Here is a 15,554-nt window from a genome sequence, read left to right as displayed (position 1 = left end):
GGCCCACAATGAGAAAAACTAAAAATACCCCGGTCAACATATAATTAATCGGTCACACGTGCGCGTATAATTCTTCTTCTAAATGATCATAATACACGATCGTGTAGAAAATTATACAAGATCGTGCAGTCCTTTTTAACAATTTTAAAAAATGCTTTAAATATAAATGATCTTTAAATCATATCAAAGTGATATTTAAACGATCTTGATAAGGGGATCCATAAGAAAGAAATAGAAGATGAAGAAAGAAAGAAAAGAAAGAGAAGACGAAGAAAGAAAGAAAAGAAAGAGAAGATGAATAAGAAGAAAGAAAATCTTGTAAGTATTTATTCAAAAGAAAATGAACGGGAGAGCCGAAGAAATCGAGGGTAAAAACAAAAATAGAAGAAGAAAGATATGATTAAATCTAGAAGAGAAGAAGAAAGAAAAGTGACGAATCGTCCGCAATATCAAATGCAAATATGAAGTTTATAAAAAATGTCTATCCACTTCATGAACTTTTTAATTTTGTGTACTAACTTCGTGGGTTTTTTGATTTTGTTACACACTCGTAAATATTTTGGTGTTTTGTTATATTTATGAAAATTAACCATTAAAAAAACAAAAAAACAAAAGTATGCCTTGAACTTTTAAGGAGCAAAATAATAAATAAAAAAATCAAATCTAACTCTAACAATAAAAAAAATGAAATTTAGATTGATTTAAAAAATTATTTGAACATAAAAAACAAAAAATTCAACCATTTTCTAATATCTATATGATTATTAGAGTCTCTAACATGTCATATTTTATAAATGTTTTTTTTTTTTTTTTTCATTTTAGGTTAGTTGGAAATGTTTTTAGAAAATAATGCATCGATTTTTTTCCCTTTATTTTTATAATTATTATTTTTTATAAAAAGAAAAAAAGTCCGATAATTTGAGAGACGCAAAGAGAGCAGGCGGCTAAAATTAACCGAGCAGCAGTGAGAGAGTGTACGGTTACAAACTTCCGTGACGTCGCATAATCAAAACTCTCGCGGGTCTTTTAAAAGACGTCGCTTAGCATTTGCCTCCAAAGTCCTTCACAAATTCATTCCTACAACCCGCCAATTCAATCCCAACCACTGCAATTCCTCTCGCCCTACAACTCTACAATCTCCGGCAAGTCTTCCCTCATTCTTCTCCGATCAACCGCTAACCATTCACTATCATGTTCTTATACTTTTCATCTTTGTTTTCACCTTAAAACCACCTAACTCTACTGCTACTACTCTCTACATGTAACCAATTATTTCTTTTTTTTATTCTCTTTCTTAACAATCTGATTGTCATGCAATCCATCGGATTCATTTGTTTAGCTTTTTACGAAAATACTGAATCGACGAGCATTTCGAGATTTTTGTTTTCGTTCACGGCTTTCTTCTCTATTTCTGTTTTTTCTAATAGAAACGGAGGAATCTCACTATCGTGGATAATTTATTTTATATTTCTCTCCGTTATTTATGGAGTTCGGTAGTGAATGCAATCCGACCTTCTTGTTTTTTTTATAAATGTATTCTTAGTTCTTCCATATACAGGAATGGAGATTCTAAGGACTCCATTTAGGGGTATTGTCGATGATATTAGAGGAAGAGCCGCCTGTTATAAACAAGATTGGATTGATGGTCGAATTTCAGGAATTGGGTAACTTATTGAACTCTGTTTTAACTTTAAGTTTGATTCTGCTTTAAAATTAATTTCTAGTTTTGTTTTTTGATGGTTTGACAGAATTTTGGCCCCAACTGCTTATATCTTTTTCGCTTCTGCACTTCCTGTCATTGCTTTTGGTGAGCAATTGAGCCGATATACAGGTTGGTAATAAAGCTTGTAAAACCCATGTAACTTACGTAAAATTTGAAGTAGATATAGAGAAAAAGATTGGTTTATATGAAACCTTTTACTTCTTGATCACAGAGAATTCTGTTATTGAAACTGTATCCTCAAATCATTTTATTTTTTTCAAGATAAAATTGACGAAATTTAAAGATTTATTTTCTGTTCGTAAATATTTTTTAATCTAAAAAGTACATTTGAAAAAGGCTTCTTAAAATTGTTTTGTTATGATTATATATATTATATTTTTGCGTGAAGAAAAAGAAAGAAGTAATATTTGGAAAAGGTAATTGGCTTTGAAAACATCTTAAACCAACAGACATTTTAGCTTTAACAAATAAAATGAAATAAAAGTTAAATCCCTCCAATCTATATAATAATTTATGTACTCTTCCTAAACATTTTAATTCACTATCTTCCATGCATATTTGTTTTTATTCAATAGATGGAAGATTGAGCACAGTAGAAACATTGGCTTCCACTGCCATTTGTGGTATCCTTCATTCAATTCTTGGTGGGCAACCTCTCCTAGTTGTGGGGGTTGCAGAACCAACAATTATTATGTATACCTATTTGTACAATTTTTGCAAGGAAAGGGAAGATATAGGGGGAGACCTCTTCTTGGCTTGGGCAGGATGGTAAGCTGTCAATCTCTTTAACTACGGATGTGAAGACTTCGTTATGGCAGAATATTGACTTTTGTTTTACAGGGTTTGTGCCTGGACAGCCCTCTTGCTGTTTCTTCTTGCTATATTCAATGCTTCTAGGCTTATCAACAAATTTACAAGGATTGCAGGGGAACTTTTTGGCATGTTAATCTCTGTTTTGTTCATTCAAGAAGCTATTAAGGTGTGTTTAAGACTTAAGTAGGAAAGGAGTTTATTTCAGATTCTTAATGCTTACATTCTACATTGATCCAAAAAGATGACAGTTTATGAGTTCAAATTTGAACTTGTAATATACTTATATATATTTTCCACTGTAGCCCAATTTTGAATGTTTCAGGGAGTGGTGAGCGAATTTGAAGTTCCTGAGACTGAGAATACAAGTTTAGAGAATTATCAATTTCATTGGGTTTACACAAATGGATTACTGGGAATCATTTTTACTTTTGGCCTTCTCTATACTGCCTTGAAGAGCAGAAAGGCAAGATCATGGTTGTATGGGACAGGTTTGTCAATGAAGCAGAGATTTATTCTCTCATGCAACTACTCACAAGAATAGCCTAACCATATTTCTATACTTTCTCTGTGTCCCATAGGCTGGCTAAGGAGTTTCATTGCAGACTATGGAGTTCCTCTGATGGTTGTAGTATGGACTGCACTATCATTTAGTGTACCAAGCAAAGTCCCGTTTGGAGTACCTAGAAGACTTCAAAGTCCTTTGGCATGGCAATCTACTTCGCTGAACCATTGGACCGTTGTCAAGGTGAATCCTCTGCCCCTTGGCATTATAGTTTGTGGTCTTGTAGCATGTTTTATTTTGATGGAATTGTAAATTGTAACATCATATGGATTCATCTGTGTTCTTAAGTGAATGTTGATAGTACATGTTTGTTGCAGGACATGGGGAAGATACCTCCTGCATACATCTTTGCGGCCTTTATTCCTGCTGTGATGATTGCAGGACTTTATTTTTTTGATCACAGTGTTGCTTCTCAGATGGCACAACAAAAGGAGTTTAATCTCAAGAACCCTTCTGCTTACCACTATGACATCCTGTTGCTGGGATTTATGGTAACATCTACATGGTGCTGTTACTAAGTGACTCGCAATCAGTACCATGATTTACTAACTCTATATGATGGAAAATTAATTTCAGACATTGCTTTGTGGGTTGATCGGGCTTCCTCCTTCAAATGGGGTTTTGCCACAGTCCCCCATGCACACCAAGTGCCTTGCAACTCTCAGAAGGCGTGTAAGTCTTTATGTACATAGAAGTGAAATGTGGCAAGTACTTTACTTATGTTTCACCATATCAGATGCTTAGTTTTACTTATCACAATTGCAGTTGATGCGAAGAAAGATGCTAAGAAGTGCAAAGGAAAGCATAGAAAGAAAAGCTAGTGATTCCGAAATCTATGGCCAAATGCAAGCTGTGTTCTTAGAAATGGAAAGCAACCCAATAGTATGTCCTCTGGTTGTCAAAAATGAAACTTCTCTATGACTTATTATAACTGACAGCTACCGCAGTTGATTTGTTCTTATCACATCTCATGTTGCTGGAAAAATAAAAGTAAGCAAATAACGTTTTGATCCTTTGTGGTGTTGAGCAGACGACAACAGTGGTCAAAGAGCTGGAAGATTTGAAGGAGGCAGTCATGAAAGGTGAAAGTAAGGATGAAAATGCAAATGTTACATTCGATCCAGAGAAGCATATCGATGCTTATCTTCCCGTTAGAGTGAACGAGCAAAGGTTGAGCAATCTGTTGCAATCACTTCTGGTGGCAGCATCAGTATTTGCTTTACCAGCAATAAAGAAGATACCAACGTCAGTTCTCTGGGGATACTTCGCGTACATGGCCATTGACAGTCTACCTGGAAACCAATTTTGGGAAAGGATTTTACTTCTCTTTGTAATGCCTAGTCGACGTTATAAGTAAGCTTTTCGTACCGACTTGATAATTATGAGAGGCAATTGACACTTACAAGTTTCTGATCAATTACTCTTTTAACTTCCATTATAGTTTTTTAATTGATTCACCTGATGGTCACCTAGTCTCATCTTTCTTTAGTTAGTGGTATTGGTTTTTCTTATCATGAGCCATTGTATTATCTTTAACAACTAATTATTTCTGTTGTGGTTTTCCATTTTTTCTCTTTTTCCAGGGTCCTAGAAGGTTTTCATGCTTCTTTTGTGGAGTCTGTTCCATTCAAATACATAGCCGCATTCACTCTATTTCAATTTGTATATTTCCTCATTTGTTTTGGAGTGACCTGGATTCCCATAGCTGGAGTCTTGTTTCCTTTGCCTTTCTTCCTTCTCATCGGCATCAGACATCGTGTCCTTCCCAAGCTACTCCAGCCTCATTATTTGCAGGAGCTCGACGCCGTTGAGTACGAAGAAGTAACCGGTACCTCAGTTCTCTCGCTTACCCTGCCTATCAAGGTACTCAAAAGATGCATCCTCTATATCATAGTTTAGTCCCTAAAACTTTCATCTTTCTGGATAATATGCTGAGCCCTTCTTTTTCTCCTTTGATAGGAAAAGAATTCCACTCATATAGTTGATAGTGAAGATGAAGTTAAAATATGCGATGCTGAAATACTTGATGAGTTGACAACCCATAGAGGGGAATTGAAAGTTAGAACTAAAAGCTTCAATGAGGATCGACACAATCAGGTAAAAGATACCATAATTTCTTACCAGGATGAGTTTGTTTTTACTTTTTTAATTTAGAAAAATAAGTTATTTTAGGCACTCAAAATAGTTTTTCTTTTTGAAATACTTTAAATAATTCATTTAATTTCCGTAGATATTTTAATCTCGATAGATATTTTAATCTCTTTTTCATAAAAACAGTTTAAATAAAAATGATTTTTTTAAATCATTTTTTTCTAGTCAATCCAAATGAACTCAAAATTCAGAAAATTTTCTAGTGTTATGGGGGAGTACCATACTTTTTTTGTTCATACTTTATAGATACATATTGATTTGTATTAATATCAGTGAATCTTACTCTATTTTTAAAAGCATATTGACGTGACACACAATAAGTTGAGTATCATACTCTTTTTGTTCACACTTTATAAATACATATTGATTTGTATTAATGTCAGTGAGTCTTGTTTTATTTTTAAAAGCATATTAACGTGACACACAATAAGTGAAGGTAGTATGGAAAATTCTAACTTAAAATCGTTAGCACTTGGATAAAACATAGGCACTCAATCAATTGAAAGATACTTCACAATCATGTATGATTTACTTCTGCAGATCCATCCTGACGATCCAAGGCATTGGTAATCACAAATACTAGAAGTTGAGATTTCAAAGTAAAGTGATACAAAATTCATGTGCGTATGCATCCATCACCTTATTATGATATTGGAAAACAAAGGTAAAGTTGGAGCTAGGGATGTATAATAGCTTGTTATAGGAACTTCATTCTAAAGTTTGATGGCTAATACAAGATCTACTGTTATCTTTCTATATGATTTTTATATAGGCTTATAGTTATTATAAATAGGTTCTTTTTGTTTAATGTGGTTGGATTGGATTGAATTCATTTTTTACAAGCACTATTTTAGTTGATTGGTTGAAGAAATTTACAATCTAAAAATTTTTCGACCCAATCCATGAATACCTAAAAATTGAATTTCATCTTGGGAGGTGGAGAAGTAAAGATCGTAAAATATGCAAAACTGTAGAATGTTAATTAAAATATAATAAGTGAGTGGAATAGTATTGACCTCACAATTCGATCACCACTAGCCAACCTTGGAAAACATGTTACCATTAGTAAACCTTGAAAAACATTAATAAAATGTTTTGTAGTATTATATAGCAAATCAAACAAATTGGAATATAATACTTTTAAAAAGAGTTGTGAGATACATTTATATTTCTGTTTAGATCGTAGTTTTTATGAAAATTGTATATATATGATTTTTTTTCATCTTTTTTATTTTGTTTTTTAAATCATTCCAACCTAAGCTCTAAGTTTAATAACAACAACATTTTTCAAAATATATTTTCTCATTCTTCTTTTTTCTTCCTTTTGAAATTTTTTATTTCCTTCATTTTACAAAATCTTACTTAGGGTTCTCTTTTAAAATTATGCATGTTTTGTTGGTGTATTAACAAATGTATCGTAAAAATGTAAATAATACATCAAATATGCTGTTCTAAGATGATATATTCATTTTTAGAAAATTTAAATATAAAGTATCACACATATACCAAATAAAATTCACTTTTGATATTAATATATATATATATATATATATATATAGACTTGAAAAAACAAAGGAAAACGGTTATAGATAGCAAAAAAAAAATTGAAACTATTTACAAATATGACAAAAAATTCAAATGGATTAAGGAGAATTTAACCAATTTTGCTATATTTTGTAAATAATTTTAATATTTTGTTATTTTTAAAAATGTCCCAAAATTAAATTGAGATACGTATTTTTTGAAAAATAATAATCTATATATAATAAATGAAGGGTGCATTTTTGTTGGTTTAATTTATTGTTTTAGATAAAAAAAAATGTCAAATAGTTAACAGAGGTAAAGAGGGAAAAAAAAAAGAGCTGTAAAAGAAAAAATAGAGAAGGAAAATGGTCTTAACAACTTCCGCTTATAAGGTATTTTTAAAAATTTTGAAAGTTCATGGATCTTTTTTAAGTAAACCATTGACAATTTCCATTCAAAATTAACAAAAATAATATTTTTTAACTTATTTTGGAAGTTTAAGATATCTTTGAAACTTTTAGAATGCATTTGGGGTAAGGGTTGATTTAAGAAAGGGTTAGTGTTATGATAAAATTTGTTTGGGGAAAGAGTTTAGAAATGTAGTTTTATGATAATATGTGTTTTGGGGAATGACTAGGTGGGAAAAGTTAATGGGGATTTTACGATAAGATGTGTTTGGAGGAAGAGTTAGATGGGGAAGAGTTAATGAAGATTTTATGATAAGATGTGTTTAGAGAAAGGGTTAGATGGGTAGGTTTACGTGGAATTTATGATAAAATTTATTTAAGAAAAGTGTTATGTGGGTTGGGTTATTAATTTTTTTTATGTAGTATAATTTTTTTTAAATGACATTTTAAATATAAAATTATTATTGCATATTTTTTACGAAAGTGTCAAACCCCTCTTATTGTAAATAATTTTTTATGTGTAATGTTATTAAATTAGTAAAGACAGTTGTCTAATTTCAAAATAATTTGTTAACAAATTGTACATGTTTATAATAATATATATTTCTTTTCTTTTTTAGATAAGATAATAATATATATCTTTTCAAGATAGGTAAGATCTTCATTCAAATATTAAAAGATTGTTTCTTAGACTTCCATATAATGATTGTCTTTCTTGGCAATTTTTCTTTTTTTTTTTTCTTGGACAAAAATTTAGAGGATGTTTGGACATTGTAACGAGATTGGAATGCATTGCAATTCAAAATTCATGTTTGAATCGAGTGTTTTGAGTCCAATATTACACCAATTTTGTTAATGCAGTTTTCAATTAAACTCAATTTTGTATCATTTTCATTTTTTTATGATATCATTTACTCATTTTTGTTCTATCTCAATTTTCACATGTGTTTTAATACTTCTTGATTCTTAATAATCCTAATTACATTCTTATTCGTCAAATATTGATCATTTTCATTGATTTTCTTATGTGTATTCATTTTGATTATTAGTCCTCCCTAAATCTTTTTTGTTTTTTGTAAATATATAATGAAAACATTATTAATCAACTAAAAAGAAAAATATACTTCAGGCCGGTCAAGAATAAGAATAAACGGACTTCAATGAGTCTAATTAGGCGTACCAATTCGATTTTTTTCTCTTAATTAATTAAGATTAGCAGCAGCAATTCCCCATTTCAAGATCAACTACCATTTAAACTTTAATCAATCAATAATAAGCAGAATATAATCAACCAAAATGAACCAAAATATGAAAGTTAAATTACGTAAATTTCATAACTTCAATGTACTTCACATAGAGCTGCAAGAAAGATGATGAGTTCTATAGAATTTGGGTTCTTCACCCATACAAGACACACAACCACCAATCAGAATTTCATCAAATCCCCAAACCCATAAAATGAAACCAAGTGATATTACACTATTTAGTAAATCGGAATGTCATTAAATAGGATATCCTAGAACCTAGTTAAAAATCGTACAACTTCTTCTCTAACCGTCAGTTTTTGGCTTTACTAACTGCACTAACTTCATTCTACCATCTTCATTCTTCCAACATTCTCAACCACGTTGTACAAACCATCAAAAACACCACTCCCTATACACGATACCACCACTACTTAATAATACAATTACCTCCTAAAAAAATCATCTCAGGCCAATTGTTAAGGACTTGATGAGGATGCAACTTGTCTTGGTTCTCTTAGATACCCCAGAAGCATTTCTGCCTATAAAAATTAACAATTTTTCAACAAGGTGTTCACTTCATAGAATCAGCTAACAAAAAATCATGTAATAATTAACGACTAATCAGTTTCTGGTAATCATCTTATGCTTTGCTCGAACGCTTCCAGTCTGAGAAAGTGCAACTAAAGGGGGAATTCCACCTTCGCTGACGAGCAACCCTTGATTTCTCACACTCTCAACACACAATTGCAAGAGTGTCAACACTGCAAATTCTTTCCCTTTCACCGACCCATCTTCAATTGCTTCTACAAGCGCAACAATTCCACCCTCTTCCACAATCGCATCCTTTCCCTCTTGAATCCCAGCCAGAACCACCATCGCCTTCTCTGCTAAACTCGTACCTTACTCCGCTACTAGCGCCACCAATGGCTTTACAGCTCCAGCAGTGATGCCCCGCTCCTTATTTGGTTTGATCGAGCAAAGCTTATAGAGCGTCGTGAGCGCGTCTTCTTCCCTCTATTCGATCCATTCAGTAGTAAAGATACCAGTGGTGGAATGGCCCCGCAAACCCCAATCGAAGTTTTGTTTTCCTCCAACAAAGCAAGGCTCATCAAAGCACACGCCGCATTCTGTTTCAAAGTTTCCGTACCGGTTTTGAGCGCATAAACCAGCAACTTCACGGCTCCAGCATTCCTGATAATAACTTTATTAGACTCATGGAGAGAGAGATTCAGAAAGGCGGAAGTGAAGGAAGAAGATTGACACGGGTTGAAGGGAGGCGTAAATACGGATTGAAGGGAGGCGGAAACACAGGTTGAAAGGAGGCGAAACATGGGTTGAAGGGAGGTGAAACACGGGTTGAAGGGAGGTTAAAACGGGTTTATGAAAACCCTAAAACTAAGGTTTCCATAAACCTTGGCCCAAACGGGGGTTAGGGTTGGATTAACCTAAGCCCACAGTGTTAACCCTAACCCCAAATAGACCCTTAAGGATATTTTCGACAAACAACACTAACAATGTACAAGTTTTTGGGTATTTTATATAGTTTAACCTTTTTTTTTTCTTTGGCAAAATGTTATGCACGATGGTTTAAAGCTTTTGTACCCACTCCCACACTTTAATCCCATTCTTAAACTATAAAATCTAAAAGAAAATTTGACTAGAGTTAGCATACTTGTTTAAAGTAGAACTAACTATGAAAAATTGAAGCTCATCTTTTTTTTTTAACTTTTCCAATGTGAGACAACTACACATCTATTATTTTGCCCAAAAACTAAAAAAAAATCCATATGAGCCACTAAGCAAGATATTTGAGAAATCTATTACTTCTACTACATCTGTTCACTAACAATCATAATATCTCAACTACCAAAATAAACCTTACCAAAATTTATGATACAACTTTTACCTACTTAGATCATGTAGAAGTCTTCGTCGATTTAAACCTTGTATAACTATCACGCAACATCCGTATGCAAACTTTGTGAAACCACTGACAATAATGTATCCTTTGTCAGGATAAATTAGACAAGTTATGACTTCAACAAACTTGCTCTATTATTATATATAAATTAATGTAAAAGATCTATAACATGAGAAAAAAGATCATATATCAAAAATGTTTTTGCCACGACATCAAAGTTACATAATTAAACTAAGGATCCATTTGGATTTACTTAAGATAAAAATGTATTTTAAGAAAATCATTTTTGTTTAAATTCATTCTGTAAAAACTACTTAATATACACTTAATAAAAAAAATAGTTTGATTAACTTTCAAAAACTCTAATTTTTTAAATAATCCAAACAATTGGAAGTTAAAAGTTGGCAATTTTTGGAAAAACATTACGGAGGAAAAATCTTAATTTATTTATACTGCATAATCATTTTATTAAACCATATACAAAATTCAAGATCCATATCCAATAGGGTTTGAAATAAGTTTGTCCCACATCGGTAACTTTAACAATGGAAGCAAGCAGCTTGAGTATAAATATGAGTTTTATTGAATGTCCAAAGCATACCTTTCTCGGCCTTTTGGCTAAGATCAAGTGTAGTATCTGTTCTTATCAGTTTAATATCTGATACGTGGGCCATCGGCCCACATGATATTAAATTAATTTTTTAAGGGGGAAGGCCCGCCGGGTAGCTTGCTACCTGGGCCTTCGAGTGTCGCCCATGCGTTGCACTACTGCTTGGGCCTGGCGCACCCCTCCAATCAATAGTTCTTAAAATTCTTTCTTCATTTCGGGCTTACAGATTCAGCCTATCATGCATTAGTTAGCTGTCGCAGCGTATATAGCGACATGTTTCAAAATTGTAATGTTTTAAATAAAAAATTGTGAATGTAGTAAAATTCGTCAAATGTAGTATAATCTGTCAAAATGCTAAAATATATTTACTAAATAGTCTATTAGTAGTCTTTCTATCAGAATAATAGTTACCCTAAATCTATTATAGTTACCTATTTTTTTCTATTATAGTTTACCTTTTCTTTTGAGATATCGACAAATTTATATCAGAATAATTAAAGTTACCTCTCTTCTATTAGTTTTTATCATTATAGTTACCGTTTCCTTTTTGTCTCAACAAATTTATATCATGGAAATGAATTACCAATATAACAATCTCAACAAATTACAAATATAACAATCTCAAGCTTTATAATGTAACTGAGAAATATAACAATCTCAAGCTTTACTACATTAATGAAACTGAGAAAAAATAACTGATGTAATCAACTAATCAACTTGGAAATTAGGATAAAACACATTGGATTAAACGGAAGTCTTGAAGTCCAATAACCTTGTAGATAAAACACTTAAAACACTTAGGATAAAACGGGAAGCCTTGAAGTCCAATAACCTTGTGGATCAATATAAGAAATATCTGTAAATCGTCTGATTTGATATACATCCAATCTCTTAAGCCAAGGCACACGGCTTGAAGTATCTGCTCCTGGTCCAATACAACGAGTCTCTGAATACGTCAGATTACTCCTACAAACAAAACAAAGATAATGATAATAATAATTTAGACCTCACTAAAATTTAAAAGAAGATAATATACTATTATATTAAATGAAATGAAATGAAAAGATGAAAAGAAAATTAATTACTCATGGCCAACTTGTTGCCAAGAATTCCAACCAGCAGGGTCAATGCAAGAAGGTAGAAAACAGAGATGGAAAATGACAGTGGAGAAAGGTCTATAAGCCCTTCCAAGAAAAACCTTCCCACTTCCCTTCACTATGCATCTAATGAATACGAATCCGCTGCTTTCACTTGGATTCTCCTTTCCTTGAGCTGTTATAAAACCTTCATTTAGCAATGGAGCATACGCATTGATTGGTATGTTTATCACACATTCCTGCGTTAAACACAACACAAACAAACAAACAAAAAGGAAAAAAATCAACACTTCAATTTGACTTCAAGCTCACACACATATACAAAACCTTCGATTGGAGCGCATGTACATGTAAGGTTATTTAGAAGATAACCTTATAGATAGACTGACCGAAACCAGAAATGACATCAATGACACCTTCAATGTAGCACTGAGTGAATAGATGACGGCCAGGACCATCCCACAAAGTATCTTGCAAACCAATGAAACCACATTTATGAAATATCGCTTTGTCTCCTTGGATTAGAGCTGCAATTGCTGGTTTTATATCTTCACGTCTAGTCACACTTCCAAGTGCATTATAAGTATTCTGCCAATTTTGCATCACAGATAATAGACATAAAACAAAGAAAATATATACAGTATTCGAAAGTTAGGGAAATGAAATAGTTATATATATATATATATACCCTAAAAGTGATGCCTTGTACTACAAGGTTTTGTGCATAAGAAGTAAAGGTGGGACTAGTAGCTGTTGTTGCATGGTCATTCCATTGAATTTCAGTCACTCTAAACCCACTTCCATCTAGAAATATGCATGATTTGTCTGGGGGTATCATTACTTTTTCCCTGTTATTATAACATGTATAATGCTTGTTTTCAAATATATATAGAAAAATATATAATAGCAAAATATCATTGATAGATAATAAACAGACACTGATAAACTACTATCACTTAATCCTAAGAACACGAATCCAAATATGAGACATGGATATGAAATAATAGGGACACCACAACACTGACATTATTTAAAAATTTAGGACATGGCACGACGATGACATGCTTATTAAAATATTCATTCTTAAAAATATAATATCATTCTTATAGTAAAAGAAACTTCATAGCTAATGAGTTGATGCATTAACATGCTTAAAATACTTAGCTTGATGTATCACATGCTCAAAAGTTATTAATATATTGCCGTATATGTGTCTTTTTTAGTCTACTGATCACAAAATGTATTAGACATGCATAAAACATTTGTTGCACTAACAACAAATATCCGATATGTGTCCACCAAGTGTTAGACACAAACAAGCTAACCAAACTAAACTATTCATTTTTCTAGCTAACATCTATCACTAAAAGATACTGATAGACAGCGATAGACATCGATAGACATCTTTATAAGTTTTATAAAAAAAAAAGAAGTAAATCTAAACATGATGAAAATAAGATGGAATTTGACGTATGGGGACTAAAATGTTATTTTAATAAACGGGAAATAAATGATCATATACCGTACGTATATATGCCAGGAGAAATTTGAATTCTAATCCATCTGTTACTTTGGGAAGGGACAGAATCAATGGCACTTTGGATTGTGTGGAAGTTACCTCTCCCAAATTTATCAACAACAATTGTGTATGCAACTTTATGAGGATCATTATAATTCAACTCGCAATAATCCAATGCCTTTGAAACATTCACATGACAAAACAACAGCAACAACGTTGTTATTAACAAAGTTATCTCTTTGGAATAATGTTCCATTTTTTAATTTTTTTGGGTTTGAAACAAAATTATAAAACATTTTACCAAAAGAAATTATATTTATATGTAATAACATGAGAGAATTAAAAATCTAGTGTCCAGAAATATCTTTTTACTTTTTTCCTTTGTGAGAATGTGAGTTTTGTAATTTCCTGATTTAGTTGGTAAAAAGAATTAATTGAGAAATCATTTTATTTTTCTTTTTATGAATAATACATTATAAAGAAATGATGAGTTATATGTAGATATGATTAGAATAATCCACCTTATATAACAAACTCAATTTGTTGGCAAATTTTAATGTATGAATTCAACTAAGGTAATTACTTACATATTTCACAGCTTAAATATTCTAAATTTAATATTTTTTTAAAATGCAACTACGAGTGGTTAATTAGACCTTTGATCCAGGTCGAGGTTCATGTTATTATTATTGGACCAAACTTACTTTGATATTTTAAATTCAAACTCATGCATTTACCACTTATTTGTATTAAGTTGTACAAAAGACGAAACGTCTTTTAGGAAATTGTAGTTGAATGAAAATTAACCTTTTTTTTATAATAAAAGTGGGAAATTCAAATATTTAAAATTTGATCAAAGAGTTCAAGTTTTATCTGGTAAATGAAAATTTTGAATGTTCCAACAGTGCTGGATTTAAATTATATAATTTGAAAATAAGTTATTTTTAAAAAGAAATAGAAGTTAATTTTCACAAACACTACAACTTTTGGAATAGCTTTTAAAGTCTTGAAAAGTTTGATTTAAATCCTTTCCTTTTATCCAAAGAGATTCTAACTTTTACTATCCTGAAAAGTAGATAATTGGGTGAATAATTTTTGAACTTGCCCCTAAGTTAGTTTCTAAATACAAATGTTGGATAAATAATAATTTTCTTCTATATTATTTGTAATTGTATTACGAAAGAAAAAAAAAATGTGTAAATAAGTAGCGGAAGATTTTGTTTCATATCTTGAACTAAGAGTCCGTTTGGTAAGGTCTTCCTTGTTTTTTATTTCTATTTTCATTTTTTCAAGAAACGGAGATGTTTGGTAACGTTTCTTGTTTCTCGTTCTTAAACAAAAAGTAGAAACATTTCCCATTGTATAAGAAATTATTGAGGATAAAAAAAATGGTTTCTTTCGTTCCGTTTTTCAATTATTTCTATTGTTTTCTTTTTCTCAATTTATTTATATTTCTTTCCTTTTATTTTTTCTCAATTATTTTTATTGATTTCTTTTTCCTTTTTCAATTTTTTTTATTGATTTCTTTTTTTTCTTTTCTTTTTTCAATTATTTTTATTGGTTTCCGTTTCTCTTTTTCTCAATTTTTGTTATATTGGTTTTTGTTTCCTTTTTCTCGATTATTTTTCTATTAGTTTCCTTTTGCTTTTTCTCAATTATTTTTTTATTGGTTTCCTTTTCCTTTTCCATTTTCCTCTTCACATGATTTTTGGTTTCCTTTTCCTAAAATGATAATGTGTGTCACACAATACACAACTTTTGCCCATGTACATATTTTCGTCAGCAAAAATAAAGATGTGCCCGCGCAATGAAAACTACGTCATATCTTTGCCCACTTTTTTTTTTTTTTTTTTTTTTTTTTTTTGCGTTGTTAGAAAAAACTGTCGCCAGAAATCAAAAATTCTTGTAGTCTATCTCCATCGTCTTCTCCAAATAACCATCATCTTCCTCTTTGCCTCTAATCATCTTCCTCTACGCCTC

At 31.5% G+C, this 15,554-nt stretch overlaps 2 protein-coding genes, 1 non-coding gene and 1 pseudogene across 3 annotated transcripts; 2 read left to right on the top strand and 2 right to left on the bottom strand.

Moving 5' to 3' along the window:
* Positions 1–999: 999 nt before the first annotated feature.
* On the top strand, positions 1,000–6,003 carry LOC103489915 (boron transporter 4-like). The gene is made up of 14 exons (XM_008449257.3): positions 1,000–1,142; positions 1,559–1,664; positions 1,749–1,831; positions 2,299–2,491; positions 2,564–2,702; positions 2,859–3,024; positions 3,115–3,281; positions 3,416–3,589; positions 3,675–3,770; positions 3,864–3,980; positions 4,129–4,451; positions 4,682–4,961; positions 5,058–5,195; positions 5,790–6,003. The coding sequence occupies exons 2-14, from the start codon at positions 1,561–1,563 to the stop codon at positions 5,817–5,819; spliced, it is 2,010 nt and encodes a 669-aa protein (XP_008447479.1). The 5' UTR covers positions 1,000–1,142; positions 1,559–1,560; the 3' UTR covers positions 5,820–6,003.
* A 2,860-nt stretch (positions 6,004–8,863) lies between these two features.
* Positions 8,864–9,758, bottom strand: LOC103490079 (U-box domain-containing protein 4-like; annotated as a pseudogene).
* A 1,187-nt stretch (positions 9,759–10,945) lies between these two features.
* Positions 10,946–11,140, top strand: LOC127149270 (U2 spliceosomal RNA). The gene has a single exon (XR_007820672.1). It is a non-coding gene; the product is annotated as a U2 spliceosomal RNA (small nuclear RNA).
* A 615-nt stretch (positions 11,141–11,755) lies between these two features.
* On the bottom strand, positions 11,756–12,893 carry LOC103490078 (putative pectinesterase 52). The gene is made up of 4 exons (XM_051083365.1): positions 12,744–12,893; positions 12,428–12,643; positions 12,044–12,294; positions 11,756–11,924 (listed from the first exon to the last, which is right to left on the bottom strand). The coding sequence occupies exons 1-4, from the start codon at positions 12,891–12,893 to the stop codon at positions 11,756–11,758; spliced, it is 786 nt and encodes a 261-aa protein (XP_050939322.1).
* Between the last annotated feature and the right edge of the window lie 2,661 nt (positions 12,894–15,554).

This window comes from Cucumis melo, chromosome 4 (assembly GCF_025177605.1).
Source record: "Cucumis melo cultivar AY chromosome 4, USDA_Cmelo_AY_1.0, whole genome shotgun sequence".
Lineage (NCBI taxonomy): Eukaryota > Viridiplantae > Streptophyta > Magnoliopsida > Cucurbitales > Cucurbitaceae > Cucumis > Cucumis melo.
This window is presented reverse-complemented; position numbering and strand designations above follow the sequence as displayed.

Bases quoted from the DNA above. Each gene is read 5' to 3' on its own strand.
- LOC103489915 (XM_008449257.3), top strand. From the start codon at position 1,561: ATGGAGATTCTAAGGACTCCATTTAGGGGTATTGTCGATGATATTAGA. The intron at 4,962-5,057 runs GTACTCAAAAGA...CTCCTTTGATAG, and splicing joins CGCTTACCCTGCCTATCAAG to GAAAAGAATTCCACTCATAT. The intron at 5,196-5,789 runs GTAAAAGATACC...TTACTTCTGCAG, and splicing joins ATGAGGATCGACACAATCAG to ATCCATCCTGACGATCCAAG.
- LOC103490078 (XM_051083365.1), bottom strand. From the start codon at position 12,893: ATGATACCCCCAGACAAATCATGCATATTTCTAGATGGAAGTGGGTTT. The intron at 12,295-12,427 runs GTTATCTTCTAA...TGTTTAACGCAG, and splicing joins TCGGTCAGTCTATCTATAAG to GAATGTGTGATAAACATACC. The intron at 11,925-12,043 runs GTAATTAATTTT...TTTTGTTTGTAG, and splicing joins TGGCAACAAGTTGGCCATGA to GAGTAATCTGACGTATTCAG.